The following is a 20,908-nucleotide window of genomic DNA, read 5'->3' as shown; positions in this document are numbered from 1 at the left end:
CCCTCTGCAGCTGGGCCTCCGGGCCCAGAGGAAGGATAGATGACTTGCTCCAATTCACACGCAGGCCTGAAAAGGAGGCAAACATGTTCAGGATCCGCAGGGCCGCCTGAAGTGACGACCCCGGATCCCGAAGAAACAGGAGCAAATCATCCGCGTATAGCGCCACAGATTCCACGATTGAGCCGACCTGAATCTCACCCACCTCCCCCGATCTCCTGAGTGCCCTAGCAATGGGTTCCATCATCAAGGCAAAGAGGAACGGGGAAAGAGGACACCCCTGTCTTGTGCCCCTACCTATCGTGAAAAACGAGGACACCTTAAAACCCAAACGGACAGCCGTCCGCGGGTTTGCATATAAAAGTCTTATCCATTGGCGGAAACTAGGGCCAAAGCCCATTTCCTCCAACACCGCGTGCATGTATTGCCAATCAACTGAATCGAATGCCTTTTCTATGTCAATGGAGACAATTACCTTGGCCGGAAAGTCAGCACTATCCAATTGAATATGCGTGAATAGCCTCCTTAAGTTCGTATCCGTTGACATGCCAGGCATGAAACCCGTTTGATCAATGTCCACTATAGACGATATAACTCTTGCCAATCTTGACGCCAGAACCTTGGTTAGGATTTTTAAATCCATGTTTAATAACGCTATAGGGCGATAGGAGGAACAGTCTACTGGGTCCTTACCTGGTTTCAGAAGGAGGACCATATAGGCCTCCATCATGGAGTCTGGCAGTGCCCCCCTCTCCCAGCAATGACTAAAGAGCCGGTTAAGTCTAGGTGCCAATTGTGAACCGTACGTCCTATAGAAGTCCGCCGGGAACCCGTCCGGGCCCGGCGCCTTCTGTGGGGGGAAAGCCTGTATCGCCGCCTCAATTTCCAGCACCGAGATAGGCTCGTCCAAAGTCACCGCGTCCGAGTCCGACAGACGCGGTAGAGCCGTATCCCTCAACAATTCGCCCAAGTCAGCAGAATCGTATGCCGGGATGGGTGAGTATAAGGCCGAGTAGTAACTCACAAACTCCTCCAAAATTTTCTCGGGGTCAGTGATCAGGTCCCCTCCCTTGCTCCTCACCACAGGGACGCTGACCGTTGTTTTACGGTCCGCCGCTAAGTTGGCCAACAGCTTACCATTTTTGTCCCCCTCAGCAAAAATATTTTCCGCCTTTTTCCTAACCTCGGTGTGTGCCAAATTTGAAAAATGCAGGGTGAGTGAGCGCCTAGCCTCTAGTAGGGAAACATAAGAGGCCTCCGAGGGAGAGTCTGCATGTGTTTTAGCACTCTCCCGCTCTTTGGCCATCAGAGCTTCACCCTCCTGATTATGGTCTTTCCTGGCTGATTTTATGGACGAGATACATTCACCCCTCGTCACCGCCTTGAAAGCATCCCAAACCACTGAGGGTTCAGCTGAATCCTCATTGGTCGCCCAATAGGTAGATATAGCCTTTTGTAGGTGTTCTGTTACCTGGTCCTCCGCTAACCATCCCGGGGACAGTCTCCAACCCCCCCGTACGCCACCCTCCGGGAAAGCCAGAGTGGCCAGAAGTGGGCTATGGTCCGAGGGGCCCCCTGACAAATATTCCATTGCATTCACATGTTGTAAGATAGAGCAATTACCAAACGCTAGGTCAATCCTAGCAGAGGATCTGTGGGTGGTGGATAGATGAGAGTATGAGGTGACACCAGGGTGTTTCCATCTCCACAGCTCCGTCAGACCTGCCATCGACACCCAGGAATTGAGATCCCCCGAGGCCCGCCTAGCAGCATTGGAGGAGTCCAGAACCGAGTCTATAATAGCATTGTAATCCCCCATAATAATCATCGGAAGGTGTAGGTGTGGGGCCAATGTTACCAATAGGTCATACAATAATTTCACCTGGAAAGGTGGGGGCAAGTACACATTAACTAACAGGAGTTTATGTGCGGATACTTCTAAGAGGATTGCCACATATCGGCCCCCAGGGTCTGTGAAGACCTGGTGAATTACACAAGAGATGGCCTTGCTGATCAATATAGAAACCCCCCTTGAATATGTGGAGTAAGTGGAATGGACCGCCCTCTGCACCCATTGCCTCCGTAAGGCCAAAATTTTACTCCCCTCCAGATGGGTCTCCTGAAGGAGGACGATATGTGGCTTGACCTGCTTGAGGTATTGGAACATAGCCACCCTCTTAAATTTATTGTTCAAACCCCTGACATTCCAGGACAAAATCTTAACACGACTATCCATGACCAACATTAATAACAAAATAAAAAAAGCTCCGTAGCAAGGCAGTCATGCAAAAGTAGACAAGCAAAAACATCCTACATGAGATCATAAAAGCATCCAAGTTCCAAGGTGCATTGTGAGAGTAGGTCCCGTGGTGTTGGTCAAACATCCCTCCCCCCTGCTGTTATACCAGAACCCCCAACTAACAAACAAAAAAAGAAAAAAACAGTCCGGTATGCAGCTTGAACCCTGTAACAGACAAACCTGGAAGAGTTCCACCTTCCGTGATTATAGTTCGGCATTTAAAGATAAGTAAAATCCATGTCTGTCACCAGAGCTCCATTGGCTAATCTAAAAAAAAAAGAATTTGCAACTGACCGACCTTAAGGCAGGAGATTGGTCACTGCAATTGCAGCACCTTGCAGAATGAAGTGTGGGGTTTTATCATGTAACTTGCACCACAGCCCCACTGGGTCCCAGTCTATCAACTGACATGTTAATGTGTCCCAATGGAAAAAAAGAGAAAAAGAAAAAAAGAAAAAAAAACACAAAAAACAATGGGAACAGTCAGCGGAGCCGTGTGGCAGCAGAAAAAGATAAATCATAGGAGAGAAAAAAAAAACATAAACGGAGCACAAACCAGTTGAAGAACCAACAGATCCAGACGATCTTGGATGCCTCAGGGAAGAAGGTCCTCACGGCATCCGATCCAGCCATTCACAGGCATCCTGCGGACGTTCAAAGAACTTCACCGATCCCTTGTACTGTACCCGAAGACGACTGGGGTAAAGCATGCTGTACTTTAGATCTTTGTCTCTGAGCCGCCGCTTCACATCCGTGAAGGAGCGACGCCTCTTCTGCGTCTCCGCCGAGAAATCGGGGAACAGCATAATGCGAGCGTTGTCAAATTTCAGCTCCTTTTGTTTTCGCGCCTCCGCCAGTAGCATGTCTCTGTCCCTATAGTTAAGGAACCGGACCAGAAACGGACGCGGAGGAGCTCCCGGAGGCCTGGCAGCAGTGGGCACCCTATGTGCCCTCTCCACAATATAGGTTGGGGGACGATCATCTAGCCCCAGGAGCTCCACAAAGAACCGCTCCGCAAAAGTGGCGGTGTCCCTTCCCTCGGCCCCCTCCGGTAACCCCACTACTCTTACATTATTCCTGCGTTGGCGGTCTTCGGCGTCATCCGCCCTGTGTTGTAGGGACCGGACCATATCCTGCAGCTCTGCGAGTTGTGAATCGTGGGCATGAGAGACATCCTCGACCCCCGTAATGCGGTCCTCAGCTGTAGTCAGCCTGCCCCTGATCTTCTCTAGGTCGTGGCGGATGAGGTTGCATTCCGTCGCAAGGCTATCTATGCGGCCCATCAGCTCAGTCTTTGAAGCCGCTATGGCCTCCAGGATCGGCCCAGTTATGGCCGCCGTGTCCACCTCGATCTCCTGAGGTAAGGGAGAGGAGGCCATAGGGATCCCCGGAGGAGCGCCTTGCTGCGCCGCCATCTGAACGGGGACAAATTTGGCGCGTGTTACGGAGGAGCTGGGAGTCAAGATGGCGTGGGCGGAGCTAATCGCCATGCTGCCTTGCGAGCGAAGCTGCCGCTGCTCCATCGGAGGCTGTGAACGCCGCTCCCTTTGCTTTTTAGAGGACGATGAGGGCATCAGTTTGATCCTCGGTAGTTCCCCCAGCCAAACGCCACAACCACGATGCGGACCGGTCGATCTAGCCGCCACAATCAGGATAAATTATCGGAGGAAAGCCGGAGCTCTGAGAAGACAGGTCTTGCCGCGATCACATCCGGCCACGCCCCCCATTTCACAAAGGTTTAATATATTTTTCCACACATATGACTTGGTATTGATAACTTTTTGCTGCTTAGGATATTATGGGCCAGATTCTCGTATCTCCGCGCAATTTTGGGCAGGCGTAACGTATCTGATTTACGTTACGCCTCTGCAACTTACACGGGCAAGTGCTGTATTCTCAAAGCACTTGCTCCGTAAGTTGCGGCGGCGTAGCGTAAATCGGCCGGCGTAAGCCCGCCTAATCCAAATTTGGATCAGGTGGGCGGGTTTTATGTAAATCTACTGTGACCCGACGTGATTGACGTTTTTCCCAAACGGCACATGCGCCGTCCGTGGAATTTCCCAGTGTGCATTAGTCCAAAGTATGCGTCATTGGTTTGGACGTGAACGTAAATGACGTGCAGCCCCATTCACGGACGACTTACTCAAACGACGTAACTTTTTCTAATTTCGACGCGGGAACGATGGCCATACTTAACATTGATGCGCCGCACTTATGCCACCATATAGCAGGGGCAACTATACGCCGGGAAAAGCCTAACGTAAACGTTGTAACTTTACTGCGTCGGCTGCGCGTGCGCTCCGGAATTCGCGTATCTAGCTAATTTGCATACTTGACGCAGAATTCGACGGAAGCGCCACCTAGCGGTCAAAAAAAAATGCAGTTTAGATCCGACGGCGTAAGAGACTTACGCCTGTCGGATCTAATGGATATCTATGCGTAACTGATTCTAAGAATCAGTCGCATAGATACGACGGCCTACATGGCGCTGCTCCGTCGTAAGTCCTTTGAGAATCTGGGCCTATGTTTGTATGTTGGGCAGCAAGGTTAAACTTTGACCAGCAAAGAATATAGTTGAATATAATTAACTGTGAGAGATTGCAGCAAAAAGGTTCATCCATTGGATGTACAAACTGATTTCAATTGGTGAAATGAGATAAAACTTTTTCCTGACAGACTCCATGGCAGCATACATGTGGGTTTAGCCTTGCTTTCACTCCTACCCTAAAGGATCCTATTTGAATAAATCTTTGCTCCGAGCCGTTTTCCTTTTTTTGTCTTCCTCCGATGGACCGAGATGGTCGTCCTCTTACCTGAGGTTTTTCTCCTTTTACGGTCAAGACCGGCCAAGCTGCGACCCGAGGGAGAAGTGTCACAATACTCCGATAAGCCCTAGCTACCAGCAGGGTATGGAGTGGGCAAGTGGATGAGGCGCTGGAAAAGCTGAAACCTGACCATTGGCAGGCAAGTGGCTCATTGGCCAGATAACCTAGGTACTAGCAGGTGGCCCTGTCTGCCCCCAAAAGTATCCTACCTTGGCCTGGTATGATCATTACAGGAGTGGTGAGATGTATTATTTCCTTCTTTTTTTTTTTTAAAGCAGTTTTTTTTTCAGTTTCTTTTTTCTTTTGTGTCCCTCAGCCGACGGAGGGTTCCCTCTGCATTCCAGCCACCATTCTCTACCTGGTTCCCTTCTGCGTTCTCTCTGCCCAGGCATGGTCGCAGCACGGAAGCCAGGCTTGGTTTGCGCATGCGCATGGTCAACAAAATGGCAGCGGTTGCGCATGCACTTGAGCGCCACGGTGTGCCTATTTTAAATAGGGGAAAGAGCCTGCAAGCCTTGGGAAAGATTGCAGGCTTGTGTGGCAACTTCCTCAGGCCTCAGCCTTCTGCTATAAGGTAGGGTGATGTTTCCTCTTCCCTGCATGCAGTCTGTGTGTGGTGCTGACCTTATGTTGTCTTTGAAGCCACTAATGGAGTCCTCCAGGACCACAGATGTGTCACTGCTGGCCTGTGGCCAGCCCTCTTGCAGCAGGTACTTAGGTGGGGAGGGTCTCCTCTGGGTATGGCCTGTGGGGGGGGGGGGGGGGGGAGATGGGGGTCAGTGGAACCTTGTCTCTCCTAAAATGTCTTGTCTGTCTCTCTCTCTTTCTCTCCATTCCCCATCACATAGAATTGGGAAGAACCTGTGGTTTCCCCTCCTAAACAGAGGAAGATCTTTAAACAGCTAAGTAAGGAGCGACTGAACTTTCCCTGTAATTACGGACTAGTGGAGCAAAGTGGAGAAGAACTCCATGCTTCCCAATGTTTTAAAGCTTTATCCCTTCAGGTAAGAAGAGGTTAAGCATCTGGAATCACCCTGGAGGATGCAACCATGATGAGGCTGGTCAAACATGTGACCCTTCCTCTGGAAGACACAGCCTCTTTCAAAGACCCCTTGTATAAGCAGATTGACTCCGACCTTAAGGGTATCTACCTAACGGCAGGTATGGCTTGCAAGCCAGCCCTAGCTCTAGCTGCAATGTCCAAAGCCATAGAAATCTGGACGGACAATGTAGATGAGGTGCCCAGAAGTGTCTGGGAAGAATTTGCCAGAAGTTTGCCCATTCAGGAGCTGAGACTTACTGACCCAACAGTCGGTGGTTCCCCTCTTGACACTTCTCAGCTATCGGGATCCAGTTCCCCTGCACTTCAGACCAGACCTGTTGTCTCAGGGCATGGCTCTACACCCCTGCCTGGCTCACCTGCACCTGAAGGCCTGGTTCTTAAGAGGGGAAGGCTGGAGGTGTTAGGCTGTCTGGAAGAAGTCATTCCTACACTCCTGAGTGTGAGAAGGAAAAGTACCAACCGAGTCTATGAGAGGATATGGGCCAAATTTATGAACTATATGTCTTCCGGAGCCAACCCGTGCAGTGCCCCAGTGGTCCAGGGTGTCCTAGGATTCCTGTAGTCGGGCCTAGACATGGCCCTGTTGGTCAGCTCCCTCCGGGTACAGGTGTGTCATGGGCCAGACATGCCCTTGTTCGTCAATTCTTCAAAGGGACAGTCAGACTTGGGATCTCCCATTTGTTCCCGATTTCTTCTCACAGCCAAAAAAGCCACTCTTGATCAAGGAACTTGTTCTCAAAACTATATTTTTTGTAGCCATCACATCAGCTAAGAGAATATCCGAAATCCAAGCCTTGGGTTCAAAAGAACCTTTCCTAACCTTTTTCCCGGACTGAGTGGTACTAATTCCGATGCTGGGGGCATACCCCAAAGTTACCTCAATCTTTCATGAGAATCGGGAAATTATGCTTCCCACCTTTAGATCAGCTGAAAGCTCGGAGGTGCATCCCCTCAATGTGGGGGACACCTTGAGACAATACATGCATACCACAACTCCCTTTCGACTGTCCTTGTATCTCTTTGTCCTCTTCCACGCACGCAAAGAAGGAGCTGCATGCCTCGATTATTACCATTGCTGTTTGGATCGTCCAGTCTATCCAATGGGCCTACAAAGCGAAGGGCTTGGCGCCCCCGGAGGCGGTGACAGCGCATTCAACCAGAAGTGTCTCAAGTGTCTTGGTCTTCGATCAACACATTTATGTCCCATTAGTGTGTTTAACCAACTGCCTTATCTTCTGTTTATTTTGGTCAACTGTCAGTTGATTGTGTTAATTACATCTTTATTTGTTCAGCAATCTGCCCACCTGGGTGTGTATGGAGAGTTATTTCCCACACGTATGCTGACGTGTGTTTCCATATCAGGAAACTGGTTAATTCCCTATCAAATACTTACCATAATTTTCCTTTCCTGATGGACTCCATGGCAGCAGGAGTTTCATCACAGTATATGGAGTAGGCTAGTTATGGAACATGGCGGCTGACTCGGAGCAAAGATTTATGAGAGTAGGGTCCTATAGGATAGGTGTGGAGGCTAAACCCACGCATATGCTGCCATGGAGTCCACCAGGAAAGAAAAATTTCTTTAAGTATTTGATAGAGAATTTTACATTTTCTAACTCCGGAAAACTACACTGAGGAGAAGATAGGTAGGAATATAACTGCTTCTCATAAAAAGGGGTTATATTAAGGTAAAGCACCATTTTGTGTTAAGGAAAAAAAGTGCTTTATGCTGTATTTTCCTTTTTTAATAATATAGTGTAAGGGCAGTGTTCTGACATAGAAGGTAAAATGAGTGACAAAGACATCATTTATTTATACGTCTTTGTGCTGAACTCTCTTTTCATAGCTTGTTACCCAAGCTCCATAAACACTAGCTACAGTAAGTCAGGTCCTACACCACATTATAAGTACAGTTTATGCTTTAGTCACATGAGGATATAATAATGTCTATGGTGACATAGAATGTGGTTATACAAGTAAAAGTTTTTTTACCCCTTAATGCATTTGATGCATTAAGGTAAAAAAAAAAAATATATATTTTTGTGTGGAGCTCCATCCTCAGTCCTCCTTTAACCCCTCAGCCCCCCTGAGCCTGATCTTGATCCAGGACTGTGCCCAAGAGCAGCGGCTCTCTTCACTTTTTCACTTCTCACAGGGAATACTGATAGCAGCAGGAGGTCATTAGTGGACAGGTCAAAACTGGTAAAAAAAAATGCATTCTAATAATGTTTCATGCAGGGTCAGTCCTAGGCAGGGTGCACAGGGTGCCTTGCACCCAGGCGCCTGCAGAGGTGGGGGCGCTGAAGTGCCAGAGTTCTCTCCTTACTCCTTCTCTCCTTGTTTGTATCCATCCAGAACTAGTGTTCTGAGCATAGGTGTGTGTCTGTCCATAACTGATGTGTGAGCATAGGGCAGCCCGTCCAGCCTGGCAGTGCTTGGGGGAGGGGTCGCTTCTCTTCCTGACACAAGGACTCTAGTTTTCAGTGGCTGCCGAGTGCTGATGTGCAGGAATGAATTCCTCACACTGGGAGTCTTGGATCCCGCACTGTCTCCACCAACTCCAGTTGGAATGCCTCCCCCTCCTATATCTATCTCAGGCTGCACACAGAGAGAACAGTGAGTCACAGTGTTCAGTGTGCTGTTTGCTAGGGGATGGCATCCCCAGCATCCCTTTACATGTCCTCTGGGCTGCCCTTGCTCTAGATGTTTTATGGCATGATAAATTGCATAGGATACACAGCCCCTGCCCATTCCTGCGCCTCAGTTGTCCATCTACAGATGTGATATATAATGAGTTGTACCAAGAGCCCTTTCACACCGACGGTAAAGCGCCGCTAGTTTTAGCGGTGCTTTACTGTAATTTTAGAGGTACGTTTAACCCCCACTAGCAGCCAAATAAAGGGTTCAAAGGCACCAGTGCCGAAGCACTTTGCAGGCACTGCCCATTGATTTCAATGGGCAGGGGCGCTTTAGGAGTGGTGTATACACCGCTCCTAAAGCGCCTCAAAGAAGCTACTTGCAGGAATTTATTTATCGTCCTGCCAGCACACCGCCCCATTGTAAAAGCTCTTGGGCTCTCACACTGGGATTGCAAATGAGACTTTTTTCAGGCGCTATTTTCAATGCCTGCAGTGTGAAAGGGGTCTAATGGACCATCTCCTGTATTATGTCTGCAGTCTCTGATCATCTCCTGTACTAATTCTGCAGTCTCTGACCGTCTCCTGTACTATGTCTGCAGTCTCTGACCGTCTCCTGTACAATGTCTACAGTCTCTGACCGTCTCCTGTACTATGTCTGCGGTCTCTGACCATCACCTGTACTATGTCTGCAGTCTCTGACCATCTTCTTTACTATGTCTGCAGTCTCTGATCATCTCCTGTACTATGTCTGCAGTCTCTGACTATCTCCTGTACTATGTCTGCAGTCTCTGATCATCTCCTGTACTATGTCTTCAGTCTCTAATCATCTCCTGTACCATGTCTGCAGTCTCTGACCGTCTCCTGTACCATGTCTGCTGTCTCTGACTATCTCCTGTACTATGTCTGCAGTCTCTGGCCATCTCCTGTACCATGTCTGTAGTATGTTTGGGTGCTCTTTCTAACAGACACTCTAACAGAAGCCCTCTCTATGTCCATCAGAGAGGCCCCCCTCCAGGTCCCAATAAAGTACTCCGCTTCTCTTCCTGTATTTTGTTTATTGTTAAGAGATCATAGAAGGATCACAGGATAATGAAGACTTTGTAGGGGAGCGTCTCTGTGGTCGAGTCATTGCCATAGAAACATTTGTAAAGGGGAGGATTTAGTAAAATTACCACACCCTTGTGGGGGCGCCAGAAATATTTCTACACTCAGGCGCCTGTGACCCTAAGATCGACCCTGGTTTCATGACTGAGAGTGATACATGATAGTCTTTGGATGTTACTGTATACTATCACTTTAACTATATAGTCTATTTTTAGACTGTCATGTGTTTTTGATTAACTTATGTCAGGTGCTTGAAACTGATTTTAGTCCTGATTCACAACGGTGTGACTTCAAAGTGGTTTGATTTTGTCTGATTTAAGCACAACTTCAATGCGATTTTAATGCGATTTCAATGCAATTTCTGACGATTTCAAAGTACTGCGACTTGGCTAGGTCTAAAAAATTGTTTTACAGTGTGTGACATAATTCCTTTTCCTTCTAGCACAATTTTACGTTACTGTTTACTTCCTTGTTTCACCCAGAGCTGACCAGTCATGTTTACAATCCATTATGTTGCAGCAGCAGTCGTTATGTTAAAACAATTTCCCTTCAGATATAGTATGGATTTTAAGGGGAACTTCATGCAAAAATAAGAAAAGAAAGTGGCGTGGGTCCCCCCCCCCTCAAATCCACACCAGACCCTTATCTGAGCATGCAGCCAAGCAGGCATACTTAGGCAAATACTAAGTATTTGAAAGATATCCATTGCCAGGAATTTTGTTTGGCTTGGTAATGTTTTATGGATAAAGGGTAATCCTGGATAAACATCTCTGTCCTCTGCATATTAGTTGTAGAATAACTAGAATTATTTTATAAACTATCCTTATGCAAATAAATATGATATCCCATATGTGATAAACATATAGAAAAATATTGTTTTGAGTTTTAATATTCCTTAGTTTCTTGGTAAACATGGTGTCTGGTTTATTACCATGCTGATAAAATAGACACAATTTGTCCTTGGTACAGCGCTGTGGGATGCAGGGGATCTGTCCTTCTGCCGCTGGTGGAATCTTTTTTTTTTTTTAGTTTTTTCCACCAGCGGCAGAAGGACATATCCCCTGCATCCCACAGCGCTGTACCAAGGACAAGGGAAAGGACTCCATCAGATGCACCAGATGATACCTACCTATTCTTCTGAAAAATTGCTTCTACACGCTTTTGATTGACCACCAAAATATGAGTGTTTTTTTAACTTGTGGCTTTTAATTAAAACTGATTTAAAGTATTGCACCCAGAGGCGCCTCTCTCCTTGTTTGTCTCCTAGATTGGAACATGGTCTCTGTTCCCTACTGACGGCAGCCCTGAGTACATACCCCCATTCAAGCATACCCGCACATCCCCCATCACCACCCCAAACAGCCGGAACTTTTACTGATTTCAGCTTTTTATATTGACTATGCTGCCTTCAATAATAATGCTCTGATAAACTTCTTGCGCATAATTTACTCGCTATATGATAAAATAGACAGCCAACTTATCCTAGGGCATGTGATATTTTAATTTAGTTTAATTATTTAGACTGTCCCTGGTGAACAGGTATAATCGAACATATATGTAGCACTACCCCCGAAGGAGCTGTTGGTTTGTTTTGGGCGGCATGTTACCTCGTGTTTCTCTGATGTCTAGGGGTGATTGGTGAATGTTGTAGTAACAGAATGTCCACAATAGGTGTCTTTTTCTGTGCTCTTTATTACCCAGTCAGGTAAAAACAATAAAACAATAAAACTTGGTGAAGAGTAGAGGTAGAAGAAGAAATGAAGACAGCAGATCCAGATGTCAGAATTAGGGAAACAGTCCTGCTCCCACATGTAATGTCTATTTCAGCACTCCAGCCTGAGTGGGTTTAGCGCACCTGTACAGGCCTCTCTCACTGTCACTCGAACCTTAGAAAAGAGTCTCTGCCACAGACCCTCCTAGTAAATGAACAGCGGAGATAATCCTCTGTAGCAGACTTGGCACCTGGATTTCCTTCAGGTAGTTTTGAATTAGGGTACCGACTGACGGGTGGCCAACATCCAGCCTTTCAGTGTCCGGTTCCCCTGGTCCCCAATGGATAGTCAAGCCCCTATCGGAACACCAGCCTCTCTTGGTACTCCTCAGGCATACTTTCCACCGTATGGCCTCCTCCAACTGGACGGACGACCCGGGACCTTCTTAAGTGGGATTTAAAAAAAATCAATTACTGAGTCCCTAAGTGGCAGACCAATTGCTGCGGGCCAATGTGGTCCCGAAGCCAGGATCCTTGTGTTGCACGCGCAACCCCGGCCCGGAAAGCCATTCGCCGGGGCGGCATGAAGTGGCTACCCTAAAGTTGGGCGCCACACGAGGAGAGACCCAGGAAAATGGCATATGCCTCATAAATACCCTCTCCCAGAATGCACAGTGAGGCCAAAACCCTCCTGATAGGCTGCTGGGCAAGAGCACTCTATCCTTGACTCCACTGCTGCCACCTGCTGACCCGGGGTGAGATCAGCACACCAGAAACAACAGAATGGACCGCAGCACAGCCAAAGCTGAGACAGAGACCCAAATTTTAAAAAATAAAATTGGTCAGAGTCCACTTACTATCCGACCCCCTCTAAATTTAACATAGCACCGGTACTGGAAAGTGACCAGGCGCTACATATAAAAGTTCAGTTCCACAAACCTAGCAGGAAGTCCACAAACCCCTAACATATCGTCGAACCCCATGAGGATCTATGAAAGCTGACAATTTTTTTATGGCCTTTTACAAATCGAATCAGAACAGGGAAGGCTACTGTCTGTTTTTTTTACTTTCAGTGTCTCCTTTAGAGACTTTTCCTATCTCTTCCAGCATTGATTATTTTGTTTTTTCATAAAGCAGAAAGATTTTTATTAAATGAGACAATACAAAGTATAAAGAATAACAGAAGAGTGTGCAAGTACAAAAGCTGTTTCCATTCCACTATACCAATAAACACAGTTAAATACAACTCACATTCCTTGCAAATTTGGTACATTATCAAACAGCCTCTCTGTCCTGTAAAGTTTCCCGTGTCATCTCCCACTGAACCTCCTCTATTAAATACTCCAGATAGATGAAGTGATGGGTTGGTGGGACAACCCATCACTGGGTGCATTCCAAATTATATCCGTGGGCCATTGCAGTACCCGCATCAGAATGAGTTTTCTTGGGAACAACCCAGGGAGGTTGAGTCATGGCAACCAGAGTTTCTAATATTTATTCAGTCGGCCCCTGTGTTAATATATGTATCTTTCCAAGAGGAGCATGTTTCCCATATGAGTCTCCCATGTTTTAGCCGATGGGGGGGGTTATAGATTTCCAACTTATCAGAATGACCTTCCTAGCCTGAAATAGGACCCTGGAAACTGCCATTTTGGTCATCTCCTCAGGTAACACCTCTTCAAGGATTCCAAGCAAACAATGAATAGGTTTACTTGGAAGATTCTATTAATTGTGAAGACAACTTAAGTCCAATAGCAATGCAACTTTGGACATCGCCAGAGGAAATGAATAAGGTCCCCTGAGGTTCGCCTGCATTTACTACAGAGCGGGTTGGAGACGCTGTGAGACATTAAAAGAGCAAATGTTGTTCTTTCTAATTTTGTTAGTGTTAAAGGCTGGCCTACACACTCCTGCACCTTCTCATTAACAGTTACAGCATGTGGTGGGGTAGCCATTGATTTATCATCACTAGGCTATTAACAATGCAAATAGTCATTTACCCTGATGCTCTTTAAAAATATCTTTCCCCCTATCATATTTATATTAGGAAATTAAAATTGCTCATGTTAAACAGGGTGTGATGTTTTTGAGGATTCTGTAGAAAGTGTTTTTAAAATGCTTTTCTCAACACAACTGATTTTAATCCTATATCAGTCCATAGTTTGAAAGTTTTCAAATTCAAATGATATTTATCCCACCATTATACCATATGAGAGAAGTTTTTTTTTTTTATCTCTAGTGCTTCTAGAAAATGAAACTCTTGTTTTTCAACCCTAGCACATATCAGTTAAAATTGAGACTTCCCAGTGTCTACAGAGCACCAGCCATCACCAAAAAGTGAAAGTACTCGAAGAACTACTATCATCAGCACACTTCTGTATTCCTAGCTTCTTAATATTAACATAAAGTACACTCTATTATTTTGGCCTGGCATTATTTTTTAAAATGCATAACAATAAGATGTACTCCTACTAACTGTTAGGAAAAGTGATAATAACTTCTGCTTTTCATTTTTTTTTTATTTCACCACATAGCACAGATAAAAAAAAGTAACACAATGTTCTACTTTGGTTTCTCTGATGTACTGATGGAGAGAGAGAGAGAGAGAGAGAGAGATTCTCCTGTACAATTCATTAGTAAGACCTCATCTGGAATATGCAGTTAATTTTGGGTACCTGTTCACTAAAAAAAAAAGAAGATATCAGCGAACTAGACAAAGTGCAGAGAAGGGCAACAAAACTGATGAGGCATGGAGGAAAGATTAGAGGAACTGAATTTATTCTCTCTTGAGAAGAGGGGCTTAATGTGGTGTTCCGCCCCCCCCCCCCCAATTTTTTTTTTTTTAAAGCCAGCAGTTACACATACTGCAGCTGCTGGCTTTTAATAATAGGACACTTACTTGTCCTGGAGTCCAGCGATGACGGCACCATCAGCTGCCACCGCCATTGTGGCTAATGCATCCCAGCAGTGAAGCCTTTTGGCTTCACGCTGGGAACCCTGATGTGCATGCACGAGGCCTGCTCCTCTGTCCTACTGGCCCTGCAGACGGGGAAGGTGGAGAGAGCCCCACGGTGGACTCCCAGAAGTGGGTAAGGGTACCTGTCAAAGACAGGTATCCTGTCCCCCTCCCCCCGAAAGGTGCCAATTGTGGCACCTGTAGGGGGGGAGGAATCTAATGAGCGGAAATTCCACTTTTGGGTGGAACTCCGCTTTAAGGGGGGATATATATGATCACCATAAATACACAAATGGTCCATATAGTGAACTTGGTGTAAAATGATTCATTTTAAGGTCATTACAGAGGACAAAGTTGCACTCTAAAACTAATGCACACAGAATCTGGTGCAGATGTGAATAGTAACCAATCAGCTTCTTACTTCACCTTGTTCAATTAAGGTTTGACAATACAACCTAGAAGCTGATTGGTTACTATGCACAGCTGCAACAGATTCTGTGTGCACCAGTTTTGATCAATCTCACCCTTTGTGTCTGGAAGAAATGAGATTTAACTTTCACATATGGAAAGACTTGCACCTCAAGGAATAGTTCTGACTAGCTCAGTAATTTGTTTTAAAAAGAGCTTGATGCATTCCAAAATGCACAAAATACAACTAACATTTATAGGTAACACCACCAGGGGTAGTTGATACAAGGAATATCTGATTTGCCTTCCTCTGGACCAACTGTTGGTATAGGTTAGGTTATATGGACGTTTTTTTTTTTTTATATTGGTAGAATTAGATAGACTTGTGTCTTTTTTCAAACTGACTATGTAATCCCTTAGATTCTGCAGAGAAGTACCTTTCTCCAATGACTGTGTTTTACTGCATGGGGTTATCTCAGACATCTTTGGGGAAGGTTGTACCCCTAAAACAAAGTTTTCGGTGGGGTTGCTTTCTTAGGCCCTGTACACACGATCAGTCCATCCGATGAAAACGGACTGAAGGCTGAAGTCTGATGGTCTGATGTGCGTCCACACCATCAGTTCAAAAAACGATCGGGTCAGAACGCGGTGACGTAAAACACACGATGTGCTGAAAAAAACGAAGTTCAATGCTTCCAAGCATGCGTCGACTTGATTCTGAACATGCACGGGTTTTGAACCAATGCTTTAGTGTACTAACCATCGGTTTTGACCGACGGTCAGGTGTCCATCAGTCCGATTTTAAAGCAAGTTTTAAAACTTTGGTCTGAAGGACCAAAGTCCGATGGGGCATACACACGGTAGGTTTGGACTGATGAAACTGGACTTCAGTCCGTTTTCATCAGTTTGGACTGATCGTGTGTACAGGGCCTTATGCCGCGTACACACCATCACTTTATGTGATGAAAAAAAATGACGTTTTTAAAAACGTCACTTTAATTGACTGTGTGTGGGGGAAAACGTCGTTTTATGTCTTGTAAAAAACGACCAAAAAAAATTTAAGCATGCTTCAATTTTATGTGTCGTTTTTCAAAAGTGCACTTTTTACTTCACAGAAATTGACCGTGTGTAGCAAAAACGTCGTTTAAAACTACGTTTTTTCATCCGCGCATGCCCAGAAGCTACTTATGAAGCAAGCTTCAATGGAAAAACATGGTGGAACGTAACCTCGCTTTGCTAGAACATTGTGAAAAAACGATGGTGTGTAGGCAACTTCGTCTTTGAAAATTGAAGTTTCAAAAACGTCATTTTTTACTTCACAGAAAATGTCGTTTTTTTTTCATCACATAAAGTGATGGTGTGTATGCGGCATTAGAGTTTCAGAACAACACATGCAACACTTTCCATATGCAATGAAAACATTGAGATTCATTTAATTAGGCAAATGTCACATGTAAATACCCCATTCTTAATACTAAATAGATTAGTACTGTCTTCTAAAGTATAAGTTTATTGGAAACCTTGTGGCAAAGAACGGATTCTACTCACATAGAGACAATGTTTATTGTTCCCCCTTTTATGTGCAGTCAAATTGTCATTTTGTTTGTTATTTCTCTTCTTAACTCACAAGGTTAACAACTTAGAAAATTCATAGGAACATAGATACAGCTGTAAGGAAACATAGTTAAATTTCTGGATTGTAGAGATGGTTTATTATGACAAAGAGAGCCACAGATGACACTGAGAATTCAGTCATTAGCTTTCTGCGTTTGGTATTTATTAAATTACATAATAATGGAAATACTATTGCTGTTAACCTGACTTACCAAGAACAAATATACAGACACAATCTGTATCTGTCTTTTTTCAACCTCACCTACTATGTAACATTTTGCTGCATAAAAACAGTATTTTCTTTCAGTAATAGTGCTTAAAACTTCAAACCAAACTACACTAGTCTTTTTGATCTTGAGAAACATGCTCCTAGTAAATTGATACATTTCAGCAGGCATTGAAGTTTTGTAACCACCACCATTTACCCCTATTAAAACCACCGGGTCACGGATGGCAGCAACTCCCCCCCTGATCGGTCGCCCGGCCAGGTCATGGGGTTTACGGGTGGCACCCCCCACCCCAGTCAGTCAGTTAGTTGGGGCCCTGCACTTATCCCATCTCGCAGGCAGTGCTCGGGGCAGCGAGTGGCGGCGGCTTCTCTCCGGGCTGCGGTCAGTTGCTTTCTCGGTTCCCTCCTCCTCCTGGCAACCAATCGGGATACGGGTCTCATGAGCACTTCCTGATTGGCCGGGAGGAGAATCAGTGTTACAATCGTGAATATTAATTTGCTATTGTCACACAACTGGGTGGGCTTCTCCGCCCCAAGCCCACCCTTTTTTAAATCCTATTTCAAAAAGAAAAAAACCCTGATTTGAATCCATGAGTCCGACGCCCTGCATGTAGATCAGGGTGTCGGATGCATGGTTAGGGGGGCAGCCCTGATGGACAGGCCACCACTGATTAAAAATCCACAAGTGTATCGTTTGTGCACTGTAAACATGCCTAAAAAAACAGATCACAGGTCATTTTGAGGAGTGTCGCCTGACTTGACCTGAATGTCTGTGCAACATGTCCAAAAGGCTCATTTAGGCTGCTTTGACATGGGTGTGTAGCCACTGCATGAAACCGAGTGGTAGGAATATACTGATTCCTGCTGCTGGATTTGACATCTGTGAGCTGTCAGATGTGACCGCCGAGCCCGTACACTGCAATGACAGGCTGTCAGCAGCCACAGCTATTTTTGGTGGCTGTTCACACAGTTAGTGATTACTTGAGGTGATTGTGGCTTGATGCACACAAAAAGCAAATGCAAGGTTAAGCTATAGATGCACTATTGCACCTGTGTAAAAGAGCCCTTCCAAGAAAAAAAAAAGTTATATAAACATCAAACTGTAAAAGTAAAATTGGACTTTAAAACATATGTGTAAAGCATACACTATATTACCAAAAGTAATGACATTGTCCAAAATGTGATGTTATGCTGACACCTTTAGGCTCCATGCACACTGGCTTAAAAGACAGGAGTTTTGTATTCTGCCTGTAGAAGCAGCTCCATGTTATCCTATGTGTCCATGCACATTAGGACATTAAGAGGCATATTTTAAGTTTAACATTTAGAGGCCGAGAAAATTTAAGTTCAATGCTTCCGGGCATGCGTTGACTTGATTCCGAGCAAGAGTAGGATTTTTCTCCGTCGGAATTGCATATAGACGATCGGAATTTCCGACAAGAACTTTTCCCATCTAAAAATTTAAGATCAGCTCTCAAATTTTTCTTGGTGGAAATTCCGACAGAAAAATTCCATTGGAGCCCACACACGGTCGGAATTTCTGACCAAAAGCTCACATCGGACTTTTTTTGCCAGAATTTCTGATCGTGTGTTCGCGGCATAAGGGTTTCCTTCACTGAAACTAAGGGGCCAAGCCCAACCCCTGAAAAGCAAACCCACACCATAACGTCCCCTCCACCAAATAATTTGGACCACTGCACAAAGCGAGGTCCATAAAGACATGGATCAGTGAGTTTGGGGTGGAGGAACTTGACCGGCCTACACAGAGTCCTGACTTCAACCTGATAGAACACCTTTGGGATTAATTAGAGCAGAGACTGTGAGCCAGGCCTTCTCAGCCACATCAGTACCTGACCTCACAAATGCACTTCTAAAAAGAATGGTTAAACATTTCCATAGACAAACTCCCAAACCTTGTGAACAGTCTTCCCAGAAGAGTTGAAGCTGTTATAGCTGCAAAGGGTGGGACAATATTGAACCCTACAGACCAAGACTGGGACGCCATTAAAGTTCATGTGCGTGTAAAGACAGGTGTCCCAATACTTTTTGTAATATAGTGTACCAACTAAGGTGTGACTGGCCTCAGGTGATACAGAGATAAAACAAATACTCCTACATAAGTTGTACCTGTTTATGTGTAGCCATCTCTTCCCTGTGATCTCCTAAAACATACACATCAATGGCTATTTCTCAGATCCAGCAGGCAGGAGGTGGGGATCTGATATCACACAATGGATAGCATAGAGCAAGGAGCTGGGTGGAGGGAAAAAACAGACCTGAGTAACGGGAAAGAACACAACCTCCTCTGCACAATCTGTCAATCACCTTATGTGTGTGGAGGGTGATGGGCCATCAACCAAGATTTTGTGGTTTTGGGGTAACCTGTCAGAAGTGACTAATGCAGATAGTAGAGGGAAAAGAAAAAAGTCAGAAACCACACTTAGCACTTTGGATTGAGGCTAGTTTACACTATAGAGGGATATACGGTTAACTTCTTCATTTCAGAGATTTACATCCACTTGGATTGTTTATGAAAATCTGGATGTTTAGTGATTATTAATAAATGTTAATAGTATCTGACACTCCTCAGACTAGTGTTTGCAAGCTAAAATAGAAAAAGTAGAACTACGGACAAAATAAAAAAAATGACATACAGTATATCATACAGACTGACAGTAGCAATAACACAGCACCCCTTAACATAGTCCATTATGTGTTGATCCTGCCAAAAGATCCATTCTTTATAGAGGAACTGAACCTAAGTTTTAGAAAACTGTGAGCAAACAGCTCTTTATTGCAAAATAGGCATGCTATGTCTCTTCTTCAAAAATGCACACCTGCCTGCTCAGTTTTCTACTAAATGTACTGTACTAATAAATTGAGTACAATACATTGAGTTGTGCATGTGCAGCTCAGCATGCATTGCCAGCACACTCAGGCTGTATCAGAATGACCGACTCCTGTGCACATGTACATGGGATTGCGTCATCTCTCTTCGGCCAATCAAGAGGCCAAAAACCCAGCCCCTGATAAGAAGATGGCTGATGAGGGACATAAATACCACATCGCTGGAAGGTGGACGCTAGTATATTAGAGATATTAGTTCCACTTTGACAGGTTTGCAATGCTATTACTATTGCAGTAAAATCATGTGTCATTCTGTGTACAGAATAGTTTCAGATGTTCTAGCAACAGTTTTCTTTACTTAAAAAACAAAACAAAAAAAAAGGTTTAAACCATATGAATAAAAGTTGAATATTGTAAGCACCCCTGTTAATATGTATGTGTATATGTGTATATATATATATATATATATATATATATATATATGTGTGTGTATATATATATATATATATATATATTATATAAATTATGTTATATTGTACAATTTATATATGTCCCTTTTTCTTAGGTGAGTGACCAGATGATTTTACTGCAGAATTGCTGGAGTGAGCTTCTGGTGTTTGATCACATCTACCGACAAATGCAGCATAGCAAAGAAAACAGTGTTCTGCTAGTAACTGGACAGGAGGTAAATAAGAAATACATGTTATTATTTACTGCTTGCTAAATAATGAAAAGCTGTTGAAGCACTATTGCATTACGCAACATGAGTGAATTTATAAATACTGGATGAAACAAATGAAGAGTGTCTGTTTATAGCAAGCATATGGTGATTTCACATGACATTCTCGTTTCTAGTGCAGGTCAAAAAATGGAAAAAAAAAATATATTACTTACCTAGGTGGATGCAGCATCTGTCCTCCATCAGCTCTAACACTGAGAACCGAGCGATCTTACACCGCAGATCGCTCAGTTCTCACAGCTCCCTGAGCAGAGAGCTGGTGACCGTCAGTCACCGATTTCTGCTCTGCCCCCTCCTCGCTCACTGAAGTGCTTGGCTGAAGAGGGGTGGGATCGGCTGGCTCAGGCTCTCAGCAGCTCGCTTATAGGCTGAGCAGGGTGCTGGTCTAGTCATGTGGGCGGATCCCGTGTCGTGATTTTGCCTGGACCGGCTTGTGACGTCAGCAGACAGCAGACTTCAGCCCACTTACATAACAAA

At 44.9% G+C, this 20,908-nt stretch overlaps 1 protein-coding gene across 1 annotated transcript in view; it reads left to right on the top strand.

Annotated features, from left to right (window-relative positions):
• The window catches only part of NR5A1 (nuclear receptor subfamily 5 group A member 1), a 365,438-nt gene that overhangs the window by 237,088 nt on the left and 107,442 nt on the right, over positions 1-20,908 (top strand). Inside the window, exon 5 of the mRNA XM_040324867.1 lies at positions 20,258-20,377. Within this exon, the coding sequence (XP_040180801.1) occupies positions 20,258-20,377 (120 nt within the window). The remainder of the gene's footprint in view (positions 1-20,257; positions 20,378-20,908) is intronic.

This window comes from Rana temporaria, chromosome 9, assembly GCF_905171775.1.
Source record: "Rana temporaria chromosome 9, aRanTem1.1, whole genome shotgun sequence".
Lineage (NCBI taxonomy): Eukaryota > Metazoa > Chordata > Amphibia > Anura > Ranidae > Rana > Rana temporaria.
The sequence above is the reverse complement of the archived record's forward strand: the minus strand, read 5'-3'. Positions and strand labels throughout refer to the sequence as shown.